Raw genomic sequence first — 19,862 nt, 5'->3', positions numbered from 1 at the left:
AAGGTGGAGTAATGGTGAAACGTCGGAGAGAAGGATGGAGCACATAGGTGGGAAGGAAGAAGGACAGGCAGGACAGGTCGTGAGGGTGGTGACAAATTGGAAGGTTGGATCTGGGATAAGGTGGGGGGAGGGAAAATGAGGAAACTGGTGAAATCCACATTGATGCCATGGGGTTGAAGAGTCCTGAGGTGGAAAACGAGGTGTTCTTCCTTCAGGCGTCAGGTGGTAAGGGAGTGGCAGTGGAGGAGGCCCAGGACTTGCCAGAGTGGGAGGGGGAGTTAAAGTGTTCAGCCACGGGGTGGTGGGGTTGCTTCATGCATATGTCCTGGAAATGTTCTCTGAAACATTCAGCAAGAGATTTAACTGCAATTTCACACGTCATTTCCTGTACTCGTTGCTCCTGATGCAGTCCCCAATATAGAGGAAACTGCATCAGAAGTAACAAATACAGTTGACGCATGGAAATGCAGGTAAATCTCTGATTTTGTGGAAGGCTCCTTTGGGACCTTGATGGAGGTGAGGGGGGAAGTGTGGGCACAGGGTTTGCAATTCATGCGGTGGGAGGGGATGGTGGGTTGGTGGGGGGTGGGGACCTCTCAAGAGAGTCACAGAGGAATTGGTCTTTACAGAAAACATATCGGGGTGGGGAGGGAAATATATTTCTGGTGGTGGGGTCTGTTTGTAGGTGGTAGAAATGACGGAGGATAATGTGTTGTATCCGGAGGTTGGTGGGGTGGAAGTTGAAGACTGGGGGTTTCTGTACTTGTTGCAGTTGGAGGGGTGAGATTTGAGGCCAGAAGTGCGGGAAGTGGATGAGATGCGCTGGAGAGCATCATTGACCACATGGGAGGGGAAATTGTGGTCTTTGAAGAAGGGGGCCATCTGGTGTGTTCTCTGGTGGAACTGGTCCTCCTGGATGCAGATCTAGCAGAGGCAGAGGAATTGGGAATTAGGGATAGCATTTTTACAGGAGGCAGGGTGGGAGGAGGTGTAGCCCAGGTCACTGTGGGAGTCGGTGGGTTTGTAGAAGATGTCCGTGTTGAGTGGGTCACCGTTGATGGAGATGGAGAGGCCCAGGAAGGGGAGGGAGGTGTCGAGTTGGTCCAGGTTAACTTAAGATCGGTGTGGAATGTGTTGGTGGAAATGGTGAACCATTCAACCTCTTCGGTGCCACCTTGTGTTTCCACAAGGAGGTTAAAGAGTTCATCAATTTCACCAACACATTCCATCCCAACCTTAAGTTCACCTGGACCATCTCAGACAGGCTCACAAGCTTCATTCCTTATGAAGGGTGTATGCCCAAAATGTCGATTCTCCTGCTCCTTAGATGCTGCCTGACCCGCTGTGCTTTAGCAGTGCCACAATCTCGACACTGACACCCCAGCATCTGCAGTCCTCAATTGCTCCATGTTAAATTTTTGTACCAGGATGTATAAATAAAATTTATTACCATTGTTGTTTCCCTTGCTTTTAGCCGTAATGCATTGTGTTTTTCTTTTTTACCCAGGACTAGTTGAGTGATCAAATTGACTTCAGATAATATTTTGAACTGCAGCGTGAATTTCAGCCCCTCAAAACTAGTGTCCGTGTAATAAATTGAACCTTCAAAAATCGTCTAAAACGTTCAACTTTTACACAAGTATATATGGTAATGATACCTTCTACATTCACATCCAAATTGTTAATGTACAGAACCAACTGCAATTTACCAGCACTGATCCTTGTGGTACACTGCTGGTTACAACCTTCCAATTAAATAAACAACCCTTTATTGCCCTTCGCCTCCCATTTTCAAGCCAATGTTGGATTCAGTTTGCCAACTTGCCTTGGATCACATGGGCTCTTAGCTTTTGGACAAGCCTTCCTTTTGATGGTGATGCCACCAATTTTCGTGCCATCTGCGCACTCATTAGTAATGCCTTCCACATTTGCCTCCAAACCATTCATGTAAATAACAAGCTAGGTGTGATTGTCCCAGTGTGGTATTAAGGACCCCTAACAAAACTGGAGTCAATGGGAATCAGGGCAAACTCTCTGCTGGTTGGAGTCATACCTGGCAAATAGAAAGACAGCTGTGGTTGGTGGAGGTCAATCATTTCAGCTCCAGGATGTCCCTGCAGAAGTTCCTCAGGACAGTGTCCTGGGCCCAACCATTTTCAGCTGCTTCATCACTGACCTTCCTTCCTCCATACGGCCAGAAGTGGCAATGTTTGATGCATTTATAATGCTCAGCAGTACTCGTAATTCTTCAGACAATGGAGCAGTTGTCCACACAAAGCAATACCTCGACAATATCCAGGCTTGGGCAAGTAGCAAGCTTGCACGTTACACAAGTGCTTGGCAATGACCATTTCCAATAAGACACAATCCAACCATCATCCCTTTACTTTCAATGGTATTCCCATCACTGATTTTTCCACTACCAACATTAGAGGAAAGGGTTACCATTGCCCAGAAACTGAGTTGGTCAAGCCTCATAAATACAGTGATTACAAGAGCTGTACGGAGGCTGGAAATACTACAGCAAGTAGCATGCCATCTGACTCCCTAAAACCTTCCACCATCTACATGACATAAGTCAGGAATGTGATGGAACTCTGCCCACTGCCTGGATGAGTGCGACTCTGACAACACTCGAACAATGATGCCAGCTTCATATCCACAAACATCCACTGCTTCCACTACCAACATTCAGAAGCAGCAGTGTATGTGTGTAAAAGGTGTACTAAAGAAATTCATCAATGCTCCATAGGCAGCATCTTCCAAACTTAAGACTATTACTATGTCAAAGGACAAGGACAGCAGCTAGATGTGAACATTATCACCTGTCCATGCCAGTTCCCATTCTGACTTGGAAATATTGAACTGTTCCTTCAGTGTCCCTGGTTCAAAAAGCATGGAGCTATCTCCCTCCAAAACATTGTGCACCTGCCAACAGCATATAGATTGCGACAGTTCAAGAATCATCTCATTACCACTTTCTCAAGGGTAACAACAAGAGATAGACAATAAATGTGGTCCAGCTGGGTGAATAAATTAGAAATCTCTGGTCCCATTCTAGTATATCACTTTTGAACTTTAGTTCTTGCTTCTGGATGTAATTTAGGTGAACAAAGAAAGCCTGATCCTATTGGTGGTTTTAAGTATTAAGTCCATAAAGCAATCTTGAACCAGATCCATTGGGAAGAGTCTCGCCTAAACCAATAATGGTGTAAAAATCGGGTAAAGAAAAGACAAAATGTATTAAAGAGGCCATCTTATTAAATTGATACATTTGTGACTTAATTAAATGTCAGAATATTTATAATATCAATTGATGTTTATTTTTCAGGACCCTATTGCAATTCATCCACAGACCTGATTGGAACATGTTGGCACAAAAGCCCAGTTGGGCAACTTGTGACAAGACCCTGTCCAGAATACTTCAATGGTATCCAGTACAACACAACAAGTAAGTGCTTCACCGTGAGATCCGTTTGCAGCAGTTCTGTGATCTTATTAATGGAAAAGGAAGTTCCAGGACTTACAATATTCAATTCTGTCCCGCATAAGGAAGGGGCTTATTGTAACATTGTAAACTGGTAGCTCAAGACAATTCAATGACACTGAAATACAGAAACAAGAAATAGGGGCAGGAGTAGGACATTCACCCCTTCATGCCTGCTCCACTATTCCTTATGATCATGGCTGATTATCCAACTCAATTGACTTTTCCTGCTTTCTCACCCACCACCTCAACCATCAACCGCAACCCCCCCTCCACCCCACACACCCATTCCAGACACACACCTATTCCAGACACACACCTATTTAGACTTGAGTGCTGTATCCAGTGCAGAATCAAGAGCAGTCAGATGGCACTGTGCAGTTTAAGCTCCAGAAGAGCTTCAAGGAATTGATAGATACAATGTATTGGAGTCTGGACATGAAGAAGTCCTTGGAAGATGTAAAAGTGGGAAAGTCACTCGCTTTAGTTTGGAAAAAGCTATGAGGGGCTTGCAACAAATCTGCAAGCATCAATATTTCATTGTAATTGAGTGTGGTGGTTCAAGATGCTTCCACCATAGGAGATTCCAAGGGCAAAGCCTACAGTGAAAGGATGACCCTTTCGAACTGAGACAAGGAGGAATTTCTTCAGCCAGAGGGAGAATCTGTGGAACTCATTGCCACAGCAGGCTGTGGAGACCAGGTCATTTTGTGCATTTAAGATAGAGACAGAGATGTTCATGCTTAGTAAAGGCTCACAAGTTATCGGGAAAAGGCAATAAATTGGGGTTGATAAACATAAATCAACCATAATCAAATGGCAGAATGGGCTAAATGGCTTCATTCTGTTCCTATGTCTTATTGTCTTATGGGTCTGCCACAATTCAACTATGATCATACTGAATCTTGGATTTTCTTTAGATTAGATTGGAAACAGTGGAAACAGGCCCTTTGGCCCAACAAGTCCACCGTGACCCGCCAAAGCACAACCCACCCAGGAGAAAGTGAGGACTGTAGTTGCTGGAGATCAGAGTTGAAAATGTGTTGCTGGAAAAGCGCAGCAGGTTAGGCAGCATCCAAGGAGCAGGAGAATCGACGTTTCGGGCAACCCACCCAGACCCATTCCCCTATATTTACCCCTTCATCTGACACTATGAGCAATTTAGCATGGCCAATTCACCTAACCTGCACATTTTTTGGATTGTGGGAGGAAACTAGAGCACCTGTAGGAAACCCACGCAGACACGGGGAGAATGTGCAAACTCCACACAGGGAGTCGCCTAAGGTGGGAATTGAACCCAGGTCTCTGCTAACCACTGTGCCACTGTGCCACAAACGTGGGCCAGTATCCTCAAGCGAGTTTCTAATAGTGTGCTGTGGCTACTTTGATTCCCTGCTGTGGAAGAACCTAATATTCAGCAGTATGCCCAGAGCAACCGTATTATTTTTTCACCTGTTGCCCCAAAGGAGGAGCATGTGAGGTGGGGACAGATGGCTGATGTCTGTTTAGACACTCCACAGTAATGGGCACACGACATGGATGGATGTACTCTGGGCAGGGACGCTAATGGTGACCATGCCAGGTATGTGTAATGGTGGGTCAGAATTTTTCTAACAACTATAAGTTGGCACTCATAATGTTACTAAAGGAGCTTTTGAGCTTAAATAAGATACTTGTGTTTCCTTTATTACTTTTGGTAAAATACGCCTGTTAATTTTTTCAGGTGATTATTTTACTCAGTTGAATGCTGTTGATTTTATTATTGCTGTAAAAAGACTTTTTAAAGCTTTTTCATTTTGCAAGAAATACTAATGTAAAGGGAAAAATCACATTTATAATTTCAGAGGAGATTTTTGATTGATCAAGTGAGTTCTGATTGCTAAGTGTTGGAAAGCATTGCCATAGAAAATCTGAGTTAGATGATGACTGACAGTTTCAGCTTTTCAGCCAGGCAAGTTCATTTTGATTGGCAATACATTGCCCTGAGAAATTAATCAAAGAATGCTGTCATCTATTTTGTTGAGTTGAAATGGACATAATGTGTGGATGTGTTCTTGCCTGCAAAGAATGGGCTCCATGTATTATCAACTGACAATTCTAAGTTCGTTGTCTGTGTGGGATCGTTTAGCAAATGTTCTCCGTTTGCAGAGTCCCATATAATGTTGGGTGCTGCTTTGAGATTTACATGTATAGGCTGGTTTGGTCTGATCATACTTTGCCTGAATAGCTAAAGGGATGGCTACATGGTGTGTCTCTGTGGGACGCTAATTTCATTGCTTGTGTTATGTCAGTTATGTGGGCTATGTGCCCCAGAGATGGTTGGTTTGTACATGAATCTTCGGTTGTGTTAAAGTGACTGAATCTCCTTTTATTTTCTTGCTTCTCAGTTGAGCAGATTTAAATCGTTATTTATCCTCATCACCACAATTCCCCTGTGTATTGCATTGCAATGCACTCACCAACACTGAGGAAACTATTACAATCTGACACCAGACCATTAAATTTGTGTTTGAGATCTGGCTAGGGATCGGAAACCTTCTTTTAAAAGAGGGCACATTGTGAGGTTCCACGATTTTGATCAAAGAATAATAAATATTGCCAGACAACATGAGAGCACTTTCTAGTCCATATTCGTCTTATTTCTAACACTCAGAGTTAATATCAGCAAATATAGATAATAGGCTTTCTTTGAACAACCCATTGAGAAGATCAAATTACGAGTGCAAATGAAACAGATCCCACAGGTTTCACAGCAATTCCTCTTAGATATGTGGCTTTACAGAATACCTACAGTGTGAGAATGAAGAGGAATTTCTTCAGCCAGAGGGTGGTGAATTTGTGGATTCACCTTCGGACCAACAAGTCCATACCGACTCTTGTGAAGAGTATCCCACCCAGACCTATTCCCCTACCATGTTACTCCACATTTATCCCTGACTAATGCACCTAACCTACACATCCCTGAACACTATGGGCAATTTAGCATGGCCAATTCACCTAACCTGCACATCTTTGGATTGTGGGAGGAAACTGGAGCACCGGAGGAAACCCACACAGACACGGGAGAGTATGCAAACTCCATACAGTCTGGGGTGGAATCAAACCCGGGTCCCTTGTGCTGTGAGCCACCATGCTGGCTTTGAATCTTATTAACCCTCAAAAGGAATTGTAATTCTTACATTTGCTGATCTGACCTTGAAACTCCCTCTTAAGAGGTTGTCCATCATGGACTACTCAATGACTGATTGCCCTCAGATCTTGGGATACTGCTTTCCTTAATGCCAAAATTGCAATTAGCATGCATTCAAAGTTCTTCCCTCAAATCTAGCCTCACCTGAACCAGTCCTCCCCAAGATCTTTTCCATAAACTCCAATCTTGTTCAGTTGCATCAAATATGTCTCTATTTTTATCTTAAATATACTGAATAACCTGGCCTCCACAGTCTCCTGTGGCAATGCGGTTCAGGGATTCACCACCCCCTGGCTGAAGAAATTCCTCCTTGCCTCAGTTCTAAAGGGTCATCCTTTCACTCTGAGACTTTGCTCTTGGGATCTAGTCTCTCCTACGAGTGGAAACATTTTCTCAATCTCCACTCTACTGCTGGGGAAGATAATCTCTCAGGGGAGTGTCTGTGGCACCGTAACTGACTGTGTTGTAGAGCAGATTCAGGCAAAGTCCAAGTGAGCGATTAGGGCAAGGAGGCTCACTGGTCAGGGGTACAGACAGGTGTTTGTGTGACCACGTTCAAAACTCCAGAATGGTGTGTTGCCTCCCTGGTGCCGCGGTCAAGGAAACTTCTGAGCGGTTGTGAGAAATTCTTCGGCAGAAGGTGAGGAGCCAGAGATCGATTGGTACCAATGATGTAGGTGGAAAGAGGGATGAGGTCCTGTGGAGTGATTACAGGGAATTAGGAAAGATGCTGAAAAGCAACACCTGGAGGATAGTAATCTCTGGGTTAGTACCAGTGCCATATGCTAATGAGGCAAGGAATAGAAAGACAGGAGGGATGACTGTGCAGCTAAGGAGCTGGTGCAGGGGCCAGTGTTTCAAGTTCTTTGAAAATTGGGGCCTCTTCTGGGGCAGGAGTGACCTGCACAAAAAGGATGGGTTGCACCTAAACAGGAGGTGAACCAAGATCCTCACAGAGAGTTTTGCCCGTGCTATTCAGGAGGGTTTAGACTCGAGTGGCAGGGGCTGGGAACCAGAGCAGCAAGTCAGCAAGTGGAGGGATTCAGGTGAAAGTAAGTGTTAGGACCAATAAATCAGAAAGGAAGGATAGGCAGAGACAGGTAAATGAACACAATAGTACCTATGGGCTGACGTGTGTTTATTTCAATGCAAAGCGTATTGTCGGTAAGGCAGATGAGCTTAGAGCCTGGATCAGTACATGGTGCTATGATGCTATGGCTATTAGAGACTTGGCTGAGAGAGGGACAGGACTGGCTGCTCAATGTTCCAGAGTTTTGTTGTTTTAGATGAGATAAAGTGGAAGGTAAAAGAGGTGAGGGGTTGCATTACTAATCAGGGAGACTGTCACATCTGCGCTCAGGACATACTGGAGGACTCATCTACTGACGCAATATGGGTAGTACTCAAAAATAAGATGGATGCAATCACTAATAGGATAATAAGATAGCACCTCCAACAGACACTGAGATATTGAGGAACAGATATGTAGGTGCGTTATGGAACAATGTAATAACAGGTTTATCATAGTGGGGGAACTCCCTTAGAGCAAGCAGCTTAGACGGGGCAGAATTTAAATGCATCCAAGAGGGTTTCTTGAAACAATATGTGGATAATCTGACAAGAGAGTGGCCATATCTAGTGAACCGGCCAGGTGACTGGCCTTTCAGTAGAAGAACATTTTGGAAACCGTGATCACAACTCCTTAGGTTTTCAAATAGCTATGAATGAGAATAAGTCAGGGCTTTGGGGAAGGTACTAAATTGGGAGGGTAAATTATGTCCGTATTAGGCAGGGGCTAGAGTGTGTTAATTGGGAGGAGCCGTTGTCAGGTAACTCCATATTTGACGTGGGGGTTAGTTAAAGACTTGCTGGTTAGAGTTCCAGACTAGCATGTTCCAGTAAGGAGAAAGGACCAGGATAGAAGGTAACGCACCCTTGGATAATGAGGGAGGCTATGAACTTAGTCCAAAGAGAAAAAGCATATGTGAGGTTTAGGAAGGTAAGATCGGACAGGGCTTCTGTGCGGGATATAAAGGAAGCTGGAAAAAACTCAAGCAGGGAATTAGGAAAGCTAGAAAGGGCTATGAAATGACCTCAAAAATGTGTTGCTGGAAAAGCGCAGCAGGTCAGGCAGCATCAAAGGAGCAGGAGAATCGATGTTTCAGGCATAAGTCCTTCTTCAGGAATCCCAAAGAAGTCAATTCTCCTGCTCCTTTGATGCTGCCTGATCTGCTGTGCTTTTCCAGCAACACATTTTTAAGCTCTGATCTCCAGCATCTGCAGTCCTCGCTTTCTCCTATGAAATGACCTCGGCAAGTAGGGTTAAGGAGAATCCCAAGTCAATCTAGACATACATTTAAAAATAAGATAATTAAGGGGACAGTAGGACCGCTCAAGGACAAAGGAGGTCTTTGTATCCTCACTAGCCACTGGAGAAGTCCGGGAGGACTGATGAGTAGCTAATGTTGTTCCTCTGTTCAAGAAGATAAATAGGGATAATCCAGGAAACTATAGACTGGTGAGTCTCTTCGGTGCTTGGAAAGTTATTAGAGAGAATTCTTGGGGAAAGGATTTATGCACATTTGGAAAAACATAGCCTCAGTAGGGAGTCAGCATGGCTTTTTGTGGGGCTGAATTTGACTGAATTTTTCGAGACAGTGATAGAGGGTAGAGCAGTGGATGTTGTCTACATCAAGGCTTTCAACAAGGGCTCATCCAGAAGATTAAGATGCATGGGATCCATGGTGACTTGGCTGATTGGAGTCAGAATTGGCTTGCCCATAGAATGCAGAAGATAGGTGCGGAAGGGTGTTTTTCTAGCTGGAGGTCCATGACTAATGGTGTTCCACAGGGATGTGTACTGGTACCTCTGCTGATGCTGATACGTATGAATGACTGGGATGAAAATGTAGATGGGTGGGCTAAATGATACAATGATCGGTGGGGTTTTGGATAGTATAGATTATGAAAGGATACAGTGGGATAGGTATCGGTTTCAGATTTGGGTGGAGAAGTGGCAGATGGCATTTAACCCAGGTAAGTGTCATGTGCTACACTTTGGGAGATCAAATGTTAAGGAAAAGTATATAGTTAATGGCAGGACCCTGAACAGCACTGATGTACAGAGGGATTCTGGGTTTCAAGTCTATAACTCTCTGAAAGTGGCCAGTAAGTAGATTGGATGGTAAAAAAGATATATGGCATGCTTGCCTTTATTGGGGAATGGAATTCAAGAATAAGGATGTCATGTTGCAGCTTTATGAGATTTTGGTTAGGCCACATTTAGAGTACTGCATTCAATTCCCTTTGCCACATTACAGGAAGGATGTGGAATCTTTGGAGAGGGTGCAGAAGAGGTTAACCAGGATGCTGCCTGGATTAGAGGCTATGAGCTATAAAGAGACAGTAGGGAAACTCAGGTTGTTTTCTCTAGAGCAGTGGAAGCTGAGAGGACTTGATAGAAGTTTATAAAATTGAGATGCATAGATAGGGAAAGAAAGATTTTGACCATCAAGCCTGAATTGAAATGTCTAATACTGAGCAACATTCATTTAAAGGTGAGGGGGTAAAGTTCAAAGGAGATGTGAGAGACACTTTTTTTAGTGATAGGTACCTGGAGCATGCTGCCAAGGACAGTATTGGAGGCAGATATGATAGGGGCACTTAAGAGACTTTTTAGACTAGCACGTGAATATGCAAGGAACGGAAGGATATAGACAAAGGGCATGCAGAAGAGATTAGTATCATTTGGCTCACGTTTGGCACAAAGTTGTTATTTCACCCACCCTTTCCCTTTAATGGAACACTTTGGCCCTGTACTCTTTTTTTGTTTCTTTCTTGAATGCAGATTTACTGTTCTGAGGCAGATTTAACTGAAAGTTTCATCTCCCAGTCCACTGTGGCCAAACCATATCTGATCTGATTAAAATCAGCCTTCCCCCAGTTCAGAATCTTGACTTTGGTCCTTTATCATAACAATCTTGAATCTCACTGTCTGCAAAATGCTCCCCCACTAATACTTCAATCAACTGCCCAGCTTCTTTACCTAAAATTGGATTCTGTTCCAGGGCCTTCTACGTACTGGCTTAAAAAGCTCTACTGGGTACATTTTACGAATTTTGCTTCTAATCCTTTCATACTGTGTCATCTCAATTAATGTTGGGGAAGGTGAAATCCCCTATTATCACTACTCTATTACTTTTACGTTTCCCTGAAATTTGTCTGTATGTCTACTCTTCTATTTTGTTTGAACCGTTATGGGCCCAAGGACCAGCAATTCCTTTTTTTTTTGGTTTTTAAATTCAATTCATGTGGCTTCATTTGAGAACCCTTCTAAGATGTCATTCCTCTTTATTGCTTTAAATTGATTGCCTGATCAATATTTTGTCACTCCTCCTCTTTTATCTCCTTCCCTGGTTGTATATGTATTAACATCGAACTAGAACATAGAACATAGAACATAGAACAATACAGCACAGAACAGGCCCTTCGGCCCACGATGTTGTGCCGAACTTCTATCCTAGATTAAGCACCCATCCATGTACCTATCCAAATGCCGCTTAAAGGTCGCCAATGAATCTGACTCTACCACTCCCACGGGCAGCGCATTCCATGCCCCCACCACTCTCTGGGTGAAGAACCCACCCCTGACATCTCCCCTATACCTTCCACCCTTCACCTTAAATTTATGTCCCCTTGTAACACTCTGTTGTACCCGGGGAAAAAGTTTCTGACTGTCTACTCTATCTATTCCTCTGATCATCTTCTCAACCTCTATCAAGTCACCCCTCATCCTTCGCCGTTCCAACGAGAAAAGGCCGAGAACTCTCAACCTATCCTCGTACGACCTACTCTCCATTCCAGGCAACATCCTGGTAAATCTTCTCTGCACCCTCTCCAAAGCTTCCACATCTTTCCTAAATTGAGGCGACCAGAACTGCACACAGTACTCCAAATGTGGCCTAACCAAAGTCCTGTACAGCTGCAACATCACCTCACGACTCTTGAATTCAATCCCTCTGCTAATGAACGATAATACTCCATAGGCCTTCTTACAAACTCTATCCACCTGAGTGGCAACCTTCAAAGATCTATGTACATAGACCCCAAGATCCCTCTGTTCCTCCACCTGACCAAGAACCCTACCATTAACCCTGTATTCCGCATTCTTATTTGTTCTTCCAAAATGGACAACTTCACACTTGGCAGGGTTGAACTCCATCTGCCACTCCTCAGCCCAGCTCTGCATCATATCTAAGTCCCTCTGCAGCCGACAACAGCCCTCCTCACTGTCCACAACTCCACCTATCTTTGTATCATCTGCAAATTTACTGACCCACCCTTCGACTCCCTCATCTAAGTCATTAATAAAAATTACAAACAGCAGAGGACCCAGAACTGATCCCTGCGGAACTCCACTTGTAACTGGACTCCATGCTGAATATTTACCATCTACCACCACTCTCTGACTTCGACCGGTTAGCCAGTTTTCTATCCAATTGGCCAAATTTCCCTCTATCCCATGCCTCCTGACTTTCCGCATAAGCCTACCATGGGGAACCTTATCAAATGCCTTACTAAAATCCATGTACACTACATCCACTGCTCTACCCTCATCCACATGCTTGGTCACCTCCTCGAAGAATTCAATAAGACTTGTAAGGCAAGACCTACCCTTCACAAATCCGTGCTGGCTGTCCCTAATCAAGCAGTGCCGTTCCAGATACTCGTAAATCCTATCCCTCAGTACCCTTTCCATTACTTTGCCTACCACAGAAGTAAGACTAACTGGCCTGTAATTCCCGGGGTTATCCCTATTCCCTTTTTTGAACAGGGGCACAACATTCGCTACTCTCCAGTCCCCTGTGTGTCATGTAGTCAAAATGATCTTGTGCAGATAGTGTACCTTCCCCATAGGATTAAAAGAAAAAGGTCTTAAAGACTTTGTCGTGAGAGTGCAGAAGAGATCACACCTTGCCCACAGTCTAACTGCCTGGTCTCAGATTATTGCTCAACCTTATGCTAATAATGGCCCAACCAATCAGCACCCTCTTCTCATGCAAGATAAGTTGGTGTACCTTTTTTACAAATTAGTTCCTTGCATTCTAGTCCTGATGGGTGCAAGACTGGAATCTTTAACCTCTTGTCTCTTAGCAATGTTTCACTTTTAAACGGTTCACTTTGTTCTATATCTATCTTGGTGGTACAGTGATAATGTCACTCATTGTGATCGTGGATATGTTTACTTGTGACAGGTAGGTGAAGAGAAGGTTAAGAACATTTTTCACTCATATGATTCTCTCACACTCTGCCACCAACATTTCCTGGCAATTATGTCCTTTAGAATTTGCCAAGTTTGATGAACTATAGTCCTATGGATGGTGTGGTGGCTCAGTGGGTTAGCACTGCTGCCTCACAGCACAAGGGTCCCAGGTTTGTTTTCAGTTACATCACACTGTAAATTTTTGCTATAAATTCTGTGTTAAGATTGAGCCCTCCACTACCACCTGATGAAGGAGCGACGCTCCGAAAGCTAGTGTGCTTCCAGTTAAACCTGTTGGACTATAACCTGGTGTTGTGTGATTTTTAACTTTATATTAATGATCTCAATCTTAATGTGCAGAGAACCACTTCAAAGTTTGCAGATGATGCTAAATTAGAATTGTAACTGTCAGAGGAAAGTATGGAACCCTCAAGAAAATGTTAAGAAGTTGTTGGAATGGACAAGAGGTGTCAGATGACGTTCAATGCAGAGAAATATGAAGTAATGCACTTTGTTGGGAAGACCATTAAAAATCAGTAGAATTGTACCCCCTATTTTATACAAGGAATGCAGTAGCAGAGGCAACTGGGTGTATATGTGCACAGACCATTGAAGGTGGTGAGACAAGTAGAGCAATTTATAAAGAGTATTCGGGCAGCACGGTGGCACAGTGGTCAGCACTGCTGCCTCACAGCGCCAGAGACCCGGGTTCATATCCCGCCTCGAGCAACTGTCTGTGTGGAGTTTGCACATTCTCCCCGTGTCTGCTCCGGTTTCCTCCCACAGTCTAAAGATGTACCCGTTAGGTGAATTGGCCATGCTAAATTGCCCGTAGTGTTAGGTGAAGGGGTAAATGTTAGGGGAATGGGTCTGGGTGGGTTGCTCTTCGGCGGGTCGGTGTGGACTTGTTGGGCCGAAGGGCCTGTTTCCACACTGTCAGTAATCTAATCTAAAAAGTACAATGTACTGAACTTTATTAATAGAAGTATAAAGTGCAACACACCTGTCACTGCCAGGGACCCAGGATCAATTCCATCCTCAGATGACTGTGTAGAGTTTGCACATTCTCCCCATGTCTGCTTGGGTTTCCTCCGGGTGTTCCGGTTTCCTCCCACAATCCAAATAGGTGCAGGTTAGGTGAATTGGTCGTGCTAAATTGCCCATAGTATTCAGGGATGTGTGGCTCGGGGTAAATGTAGAATAATAGGGTTGGGGAACGGGTCTGGGTGGATTACTCTTCGGAGGGTCGGTGTGGATTTGTTGGGCCAAATGGCCGATTTCCACACTGTTGGGATTCTATGATACAACAGCAAAGAGATAATGTTGGATTTGTACAAAACACTTGTTACACCTGTATTATGTACAATTGTGGGTGTCACATTTTCAGAAACATGCATTGGAGAGAGTGCAACAGGATTTTCTGACAATGTTTCAGGAATGAGAAATTTTAGTTATGGGAATAGATTGAAGAAGTTTGAAAGATTCTCCTTAGAATGTAGAAGGCTTACAGGAGATTTGATAGAGGTTACCAAAATCATGAGCACGCTGGCTAGAGTAGATAGGGAGAAGCTGTTCCTACTTGGAAGAGGAACAGGAATAAGAGGGCATAGATTTCAAAGTTATGTGCAAAAGGAGCAAAGGTGATGTGAGAAAACACCTCTTTCATACAGTGAGTCAATCGAGTATGGAATGAACTGCCTGGAAATGTCATGCGGGCAGTTCAATTGAGGCATTCATGACGACACTGGAATGATTACTTGGAGAGATAAAATATGCAGGGATATGGAGGAAAAAGCAGATGAATGGCAGTGAGTAATGAGTTGGTTTGAAGAGGCAGTGCAGACATGATGGACCTGCACCATAGCCTCTGCACCATATCCGATTCTTATTGGTAATGTACTTCTGATTGAAGACATTGGTTTAGTGGTGATGCAAGTATTGTTAGTGATGTTAATGTAATAGGTTACATTGTTTTATTAGTGATCTTAGTTTATTGACTCTGGTTTTGTTTGTGGAGTTACAAGTATTTTCAATCTTGGTTTTGGTATTGGCATCATGATTAATATTAGGATTTTTCTTCACTTATCAGCTGCTACCAGCAGATGGTTGTGTAGACAACATAATTGAATGTCTTTATGCAGTTTAAGTTCTGAAATCACTGTTCAGTTTCATGCTGTTGATTGATGTAAACATTTATAATTACAAGCCTTTCAATTAGGTTAACAAGCAATTAATAGGCTTCTTTGTTCCCTGTTTGTCAGTGGTGCATCCTGTTACTAGGCAACCAATGTGTGATATGAAGATATTCTTTATCCCTAATTTGATGCACTAAATCTCCTCCTTGCATGTCTCATTAAATATTCTCTCAGGAATTTCAGGTTGATACCTCACAGTGAACCACTATTCAATTTGATTACACACTGAGAGCAGATACATCTGTCTACTGAAAACGTTGGGTATAACCTCATAGGGGTCTGAGTAACATGGGTGTGGTGATAGAATTGGAGGGACATCTGGCTAAACTCAACCTTGCCATCTTTACTGCTTTCACAGGTGACATGGCAAGTTTCTTAACAGGGAGCAGTGAACCTCTAGTTAAGGGGGCTTAGATTTTAATAAAAGTTTTATTAACAGCCAAAGCCACTTCATTCATATTCAACTTCTTATCTTACAAAATGTACAAACAGGCGAGATATTAGTAAATTCAACATCAAAGTCAGAGCAGGTACCTGGTGAATTCAGCTCACTGCTTACTCCAAAGGACCTCCATGTTGCCATACAACTGAATAGCTCCTCAGGACATGATCTGTGCGCTCCAGCAGTATGCACCTTTTGTCTCTAGACATTGGCTTCTAGGCTTTGCCAACCCTTCACAACCTCGCTGATGCACTTGCAGGACACTCAAGAAGTATCAGATTTGCATTGTTGGTCACTGGTACAGTCTGCATCAAAAGGTTACAGCAGGGATAACGTACACATGGATTGGACCAGGCCACAGCTCAGTATTTCTCTGTGGTCACTCATTTAGCACCTTGCTTCATGCTCATGCCATTTTGTCTTTCCATGCCATACCATGTCAATTAAGTCAGGACATGCTGGTCAGCAGTCCTCATTCAAGGGATTTGAATATGTTCCATGTACCAACAGCTAATGCAGTAAACATTATGCAGAGTGCAGGCAGTCAGAGTTCAAAGTCTTAGGAGGGTTATCCTCATTGAGGTTCATTGGAGCCAGGGGTCCTGGCACAGTAAGTTAAGGGAAGCCTCCTATTATCATTGCCAGGATAGTGGCCTTGGCCAGGGTCCACGAAGCATATTCTTGGTGAAGGGTTTGTGTCTCTGCAGTCCAAGGAGTGGGTCATTCAGTCCTGTGATTCCATTTGTGGCCAGTCTAGAGGATAGGACTTACAAGTCACCAACCCAGGGATGTGGTCATTTCTGGGACTCTCAGTTTGGTTGCTCAAGGGGCTGTGCCACAGTCAATCCTTTGGCTCAATCCACAGATACCTGGGGGATAGGAGGTGAGGACAAGGGGCACCACTGCACTAGGAAGGAGACTTGGCAAAATATTCTTCAGGATGGGGCTTGCAAGCTGGGGCAGGGAGGACTGACAGTTATGAAGAGAACAGTAGCATGTGCATGAAGAGTCATGCAGTGGAGTGTTAATCCATGGTCAGGAGCTGCCTTGCTTTTGGTGGGGTTGTGAGGAGGTGGTGGGGGACATTTGGCATGGTCAGCTTGTGCCAGGGGGTGGGAAAAAGTGAATGCCCCTATAGATGTGTTAGAACATCGAACATAGAACAATACAGCGCAGAACAAGCGCCGACTATTCTCAGCTCAACCCCTACACTATCATCATCCATGTGCTTATCTAAGGATTGTTTAAATCTCCCTAATATGGCAGAGTTGACTACATTGGTGGTAGGCCGTTCCAAACCCTTACCACTCTCTGAGTAAAGAACCTACCTCTGACATCTGTCTTAAATCTATCACCCCTCAATTTGTAGTTATGCCCCCTTGTACAAGCTGAAAAAGACATTCCAGGAAAAAGACTTTCACTATCTACTCTATCTAATCCTCTGTTCATATTGTATGTCTCTATCAAATCCCCTCTGAGCTTTCTTCTTTCCAATGTCTCTCAGCCTATCCTCATAAGACCTTCCCTCCAGACCAGGCAACATCCTGATAAATCTCCTCAGCACCTTTTCCAATGCTTCCACATCCTTCCTGTAGTGGGGCGACCAGAACTGTACACAATGTTCCAGGTGTGGCCACACTAGTGTTTTGTATAGTTGCATGATATTGCGGCTCCAGTACCTTATCTGTCTATCAATGAAACCTAACAAACCGTGTGCCTTCTTCACAGCACTATCCACCTGGGTGGCAACTTTCAGGGATCTATGTACATGGACTCCAAGATCCCTCTGCACATTCACACTACCAAGAATCTTTCCATTGATGCAGTACTCTGCCTTCCTGTTATTCTTCCCAAAGTGCATCACCTCACATTTAATTACATTGAACTCCATTTGCCACCTCTTAGCCCAATTCTGCAGTTTATCCAAGTCACCCGCAACCTGTAACATTCTTCCAAACTGTCTACTACTCCACCGACTTTAGTGTCATCTGAAAATTTACTAATCCATCCACCTATGCCTGCTTCTAAGTCATTTATAAAAATGACAAACAGCAGTGATCCCAAAACAGATCCTTGTGGCACACCACTAGTAACCGGACTCCAGGCTGAATATTTTCCATCAACCACCATTCGCTGCCTTCTTTCAGAAAGCCAGTTTCTAATCCAAACTGCTAAATCACCCTCAATCCCATGCCTCTGTATTTTGTCCAACAGCCTACCATGTGGAACTTTATCAAAGGCTTTATTAAAGTCCATGTATACTACGTCAACTGCCCTACCCTCATCTACATGCTTGGTCACCTTCTCAAAAAACTCAATGAGGTTTGTGAGACACAACCTGCCCTTGACGAAACCATGTTGACTATCTGAAATCAAATTGTTGCTTGCTAGATGATTATTAAATCTTATCTCTTATAACCCTTTTCAAAACCTTTCCTACAACAGAAGTAAGGCTCACTGCTCTATAATTACCTGGGTCATCTCTACTGCCCTTTTTGAACAAGGGCACAACATTTGCAATCCTCCAGTCCTCTGGTACTAAACTTGTAGACAATGATGACTCAAATATCAAAGCCTAAGGCTCTGCTATCTCCTTCCCAGATTCCCAGACAATCCTTGGATAAATCCCATCTGGCCCAGGGGACTTATCTACTTTCACTCCTTCTCGAATTGATAACACCTGTTCGTAACGAACCTCGATCCTTTGTAGTCTAATATCTCGTATCTCATTCTTCTCCTCTACAATATTCTCCTTTTCCGGAGTGAAAACCAATGAGAAATGTTCATTTAGCACCTCTCCAATCTCCACAGGGTCCACACTCAACTTCCCACTTTTGTCTTTGACTGGCCGTTTTCCTACCCTAGTCATCCTTTTATTCCTCACATACCTATAGAAAGCTTTAGGGTTCTCCTTTATTCTATTTGCAAAAGACTGCTCATGTCCTCTCTTGGCTCTTCTTAACTCTCTCTTTAAATCCTTCCTAGCTGATCTATAACTCTCCATCGCCTCATCTGAACCATCTTGCCTCATCAACACATAAGCCTCCTTCTTCCGCTTCACAAGAGATGCAATCTCTGTTGTAAACCACGGTTCCCTTGCCGTATCACTTCCTCCCTGCCTGACAGGGACATACCTATTAAGGACACGCATTATCTGTTCCTTAAACCAGCTCCATATTTCCATTATCTGCATCCCCTGCATTTTGCTACCCCATTCTATGCATCGTAATTCTTGCCTAATTGCATTATAATTGCCCTTGCCCCATCGGTAACTCTTGACCTGTGGCATGTACCTATCCCTTTCCATCACTAAACTAAATATAACTGAATTATGGTCACTCTCTCCAAAGTGCTCACCTACAACTAAATCAAACACCTGACCTGGTTAATTATCAAGCACCAGATCCAGTGTGGCCTCCCCTCTTGTCAGCCCTTCGACATACTGAGTCAGGAAATCCTCCTGTACACATTGGACAAAAACTGATCCATCCAATGTTTCTTTCACTCCTACCCAGAATAATTTTGCTAATCCTCTCTTCCACCTCCCTGGAACTCTGCGGAGGCCTGTAAAAAACTCATTACTTCAGTAGATGAGTCCTCGTCAAAAGTTCTTTCAACCACTGTTTACTATCCTTGACTAACAAGGCCAAACCTCCCCCTCTTTTACCGCCTTGCCTGTTTTTAATGAAAGATCTAAACCCTGTAACCTGCAATATCCATTCCTCACCCTGCTCTATCCTTGTCTCTGAAATGGCCACAACATCGAAGTCCCAGGTACCTATCCATACTGCAAGCTCACCTACCTTATTTCGGAGACTTCTGGTGTTGAAGTAGACACACTTCAAACCAGTTTGCAGTCTGCTAGCGCGCTATCTACATTTCCGTTATCTACAAACAAACCTTACCACCAGAGGTATGTTTCCCCCCCAACTGATCTGCTTTCTGTAAAGTCCGTTCCCTCCACGACTACCTCATCAAGTCCATGCCCACCCCCGCAAGACCCACCCTCCCCTCCCAGCACGTTCCCCTGCCACCACTGCAGGAATTGAAAAACCTGTGCCCACACATCCTCTCTCACCTCCATCCAAGGCCCCAAAAGAGCCTTCCACACCCATCAAAGTTTCACCTGCACTTCCAAACATGTCATTTATTGTATCCATTGCTCCAGATCCCCTCTACATTGGGGAGACAAACAGAGCGCTTCAGAGAACATCTCCGGGATTCATGTGCCAACCAATCCCACTGACCCATGGCCAAACACCTCAACACCGCTCCCCCTCCCACTC

The 19,862-nt window shown here is 44.0% G+C and overlaps 1 protein-coding gene across 5 annotated transcripts in view; it reads left to right on the top strand.

The window, feature by feature from the left end:
* The window catches only part of LOC140465922 (corticotropin-releasing factor receptor 1-like), a 345,472-nt gene that overhangs the window by 101,555 nt on the left and 224,055 nt on the right, over window positions 1-19,862 (top strand). For all 5 annotated transcript variants that reach the window (XM_072561876.1, XM_072561875.1, XM_072561877.1 and 2 more), the window contains one exon: window positions 3,332-3,451. In XM_072561876.1, the coding sequence (XP_072417977.1) occupies window positions 3,332-3,451 (120 nt within the window). The remainder of the gene's footprint in view (window positions 1-3,331; window positions 3,452-19,862) is intronic.

Source organism: Chiloscyllium punctatum, chromosome 42 (genome assembly GCF_047496795.1).
Source record: "Chiloscyllium punctatum isolate Juve2018m chromosome 42, sChiPun1.3, whole genome shotgun sequence".
Classification (NCBI taxonomy): domain Eukaryota; kingdom Metazoa; phylum Chordata; class Chondrichthyes; order Orectolobiformes; family Hemiscylliidae; genus Chiloscyllium; species Chiloscyllium punctatum.
This window is presented reverse-complemented; position numbering and strand designations above follow the sequence as displayed.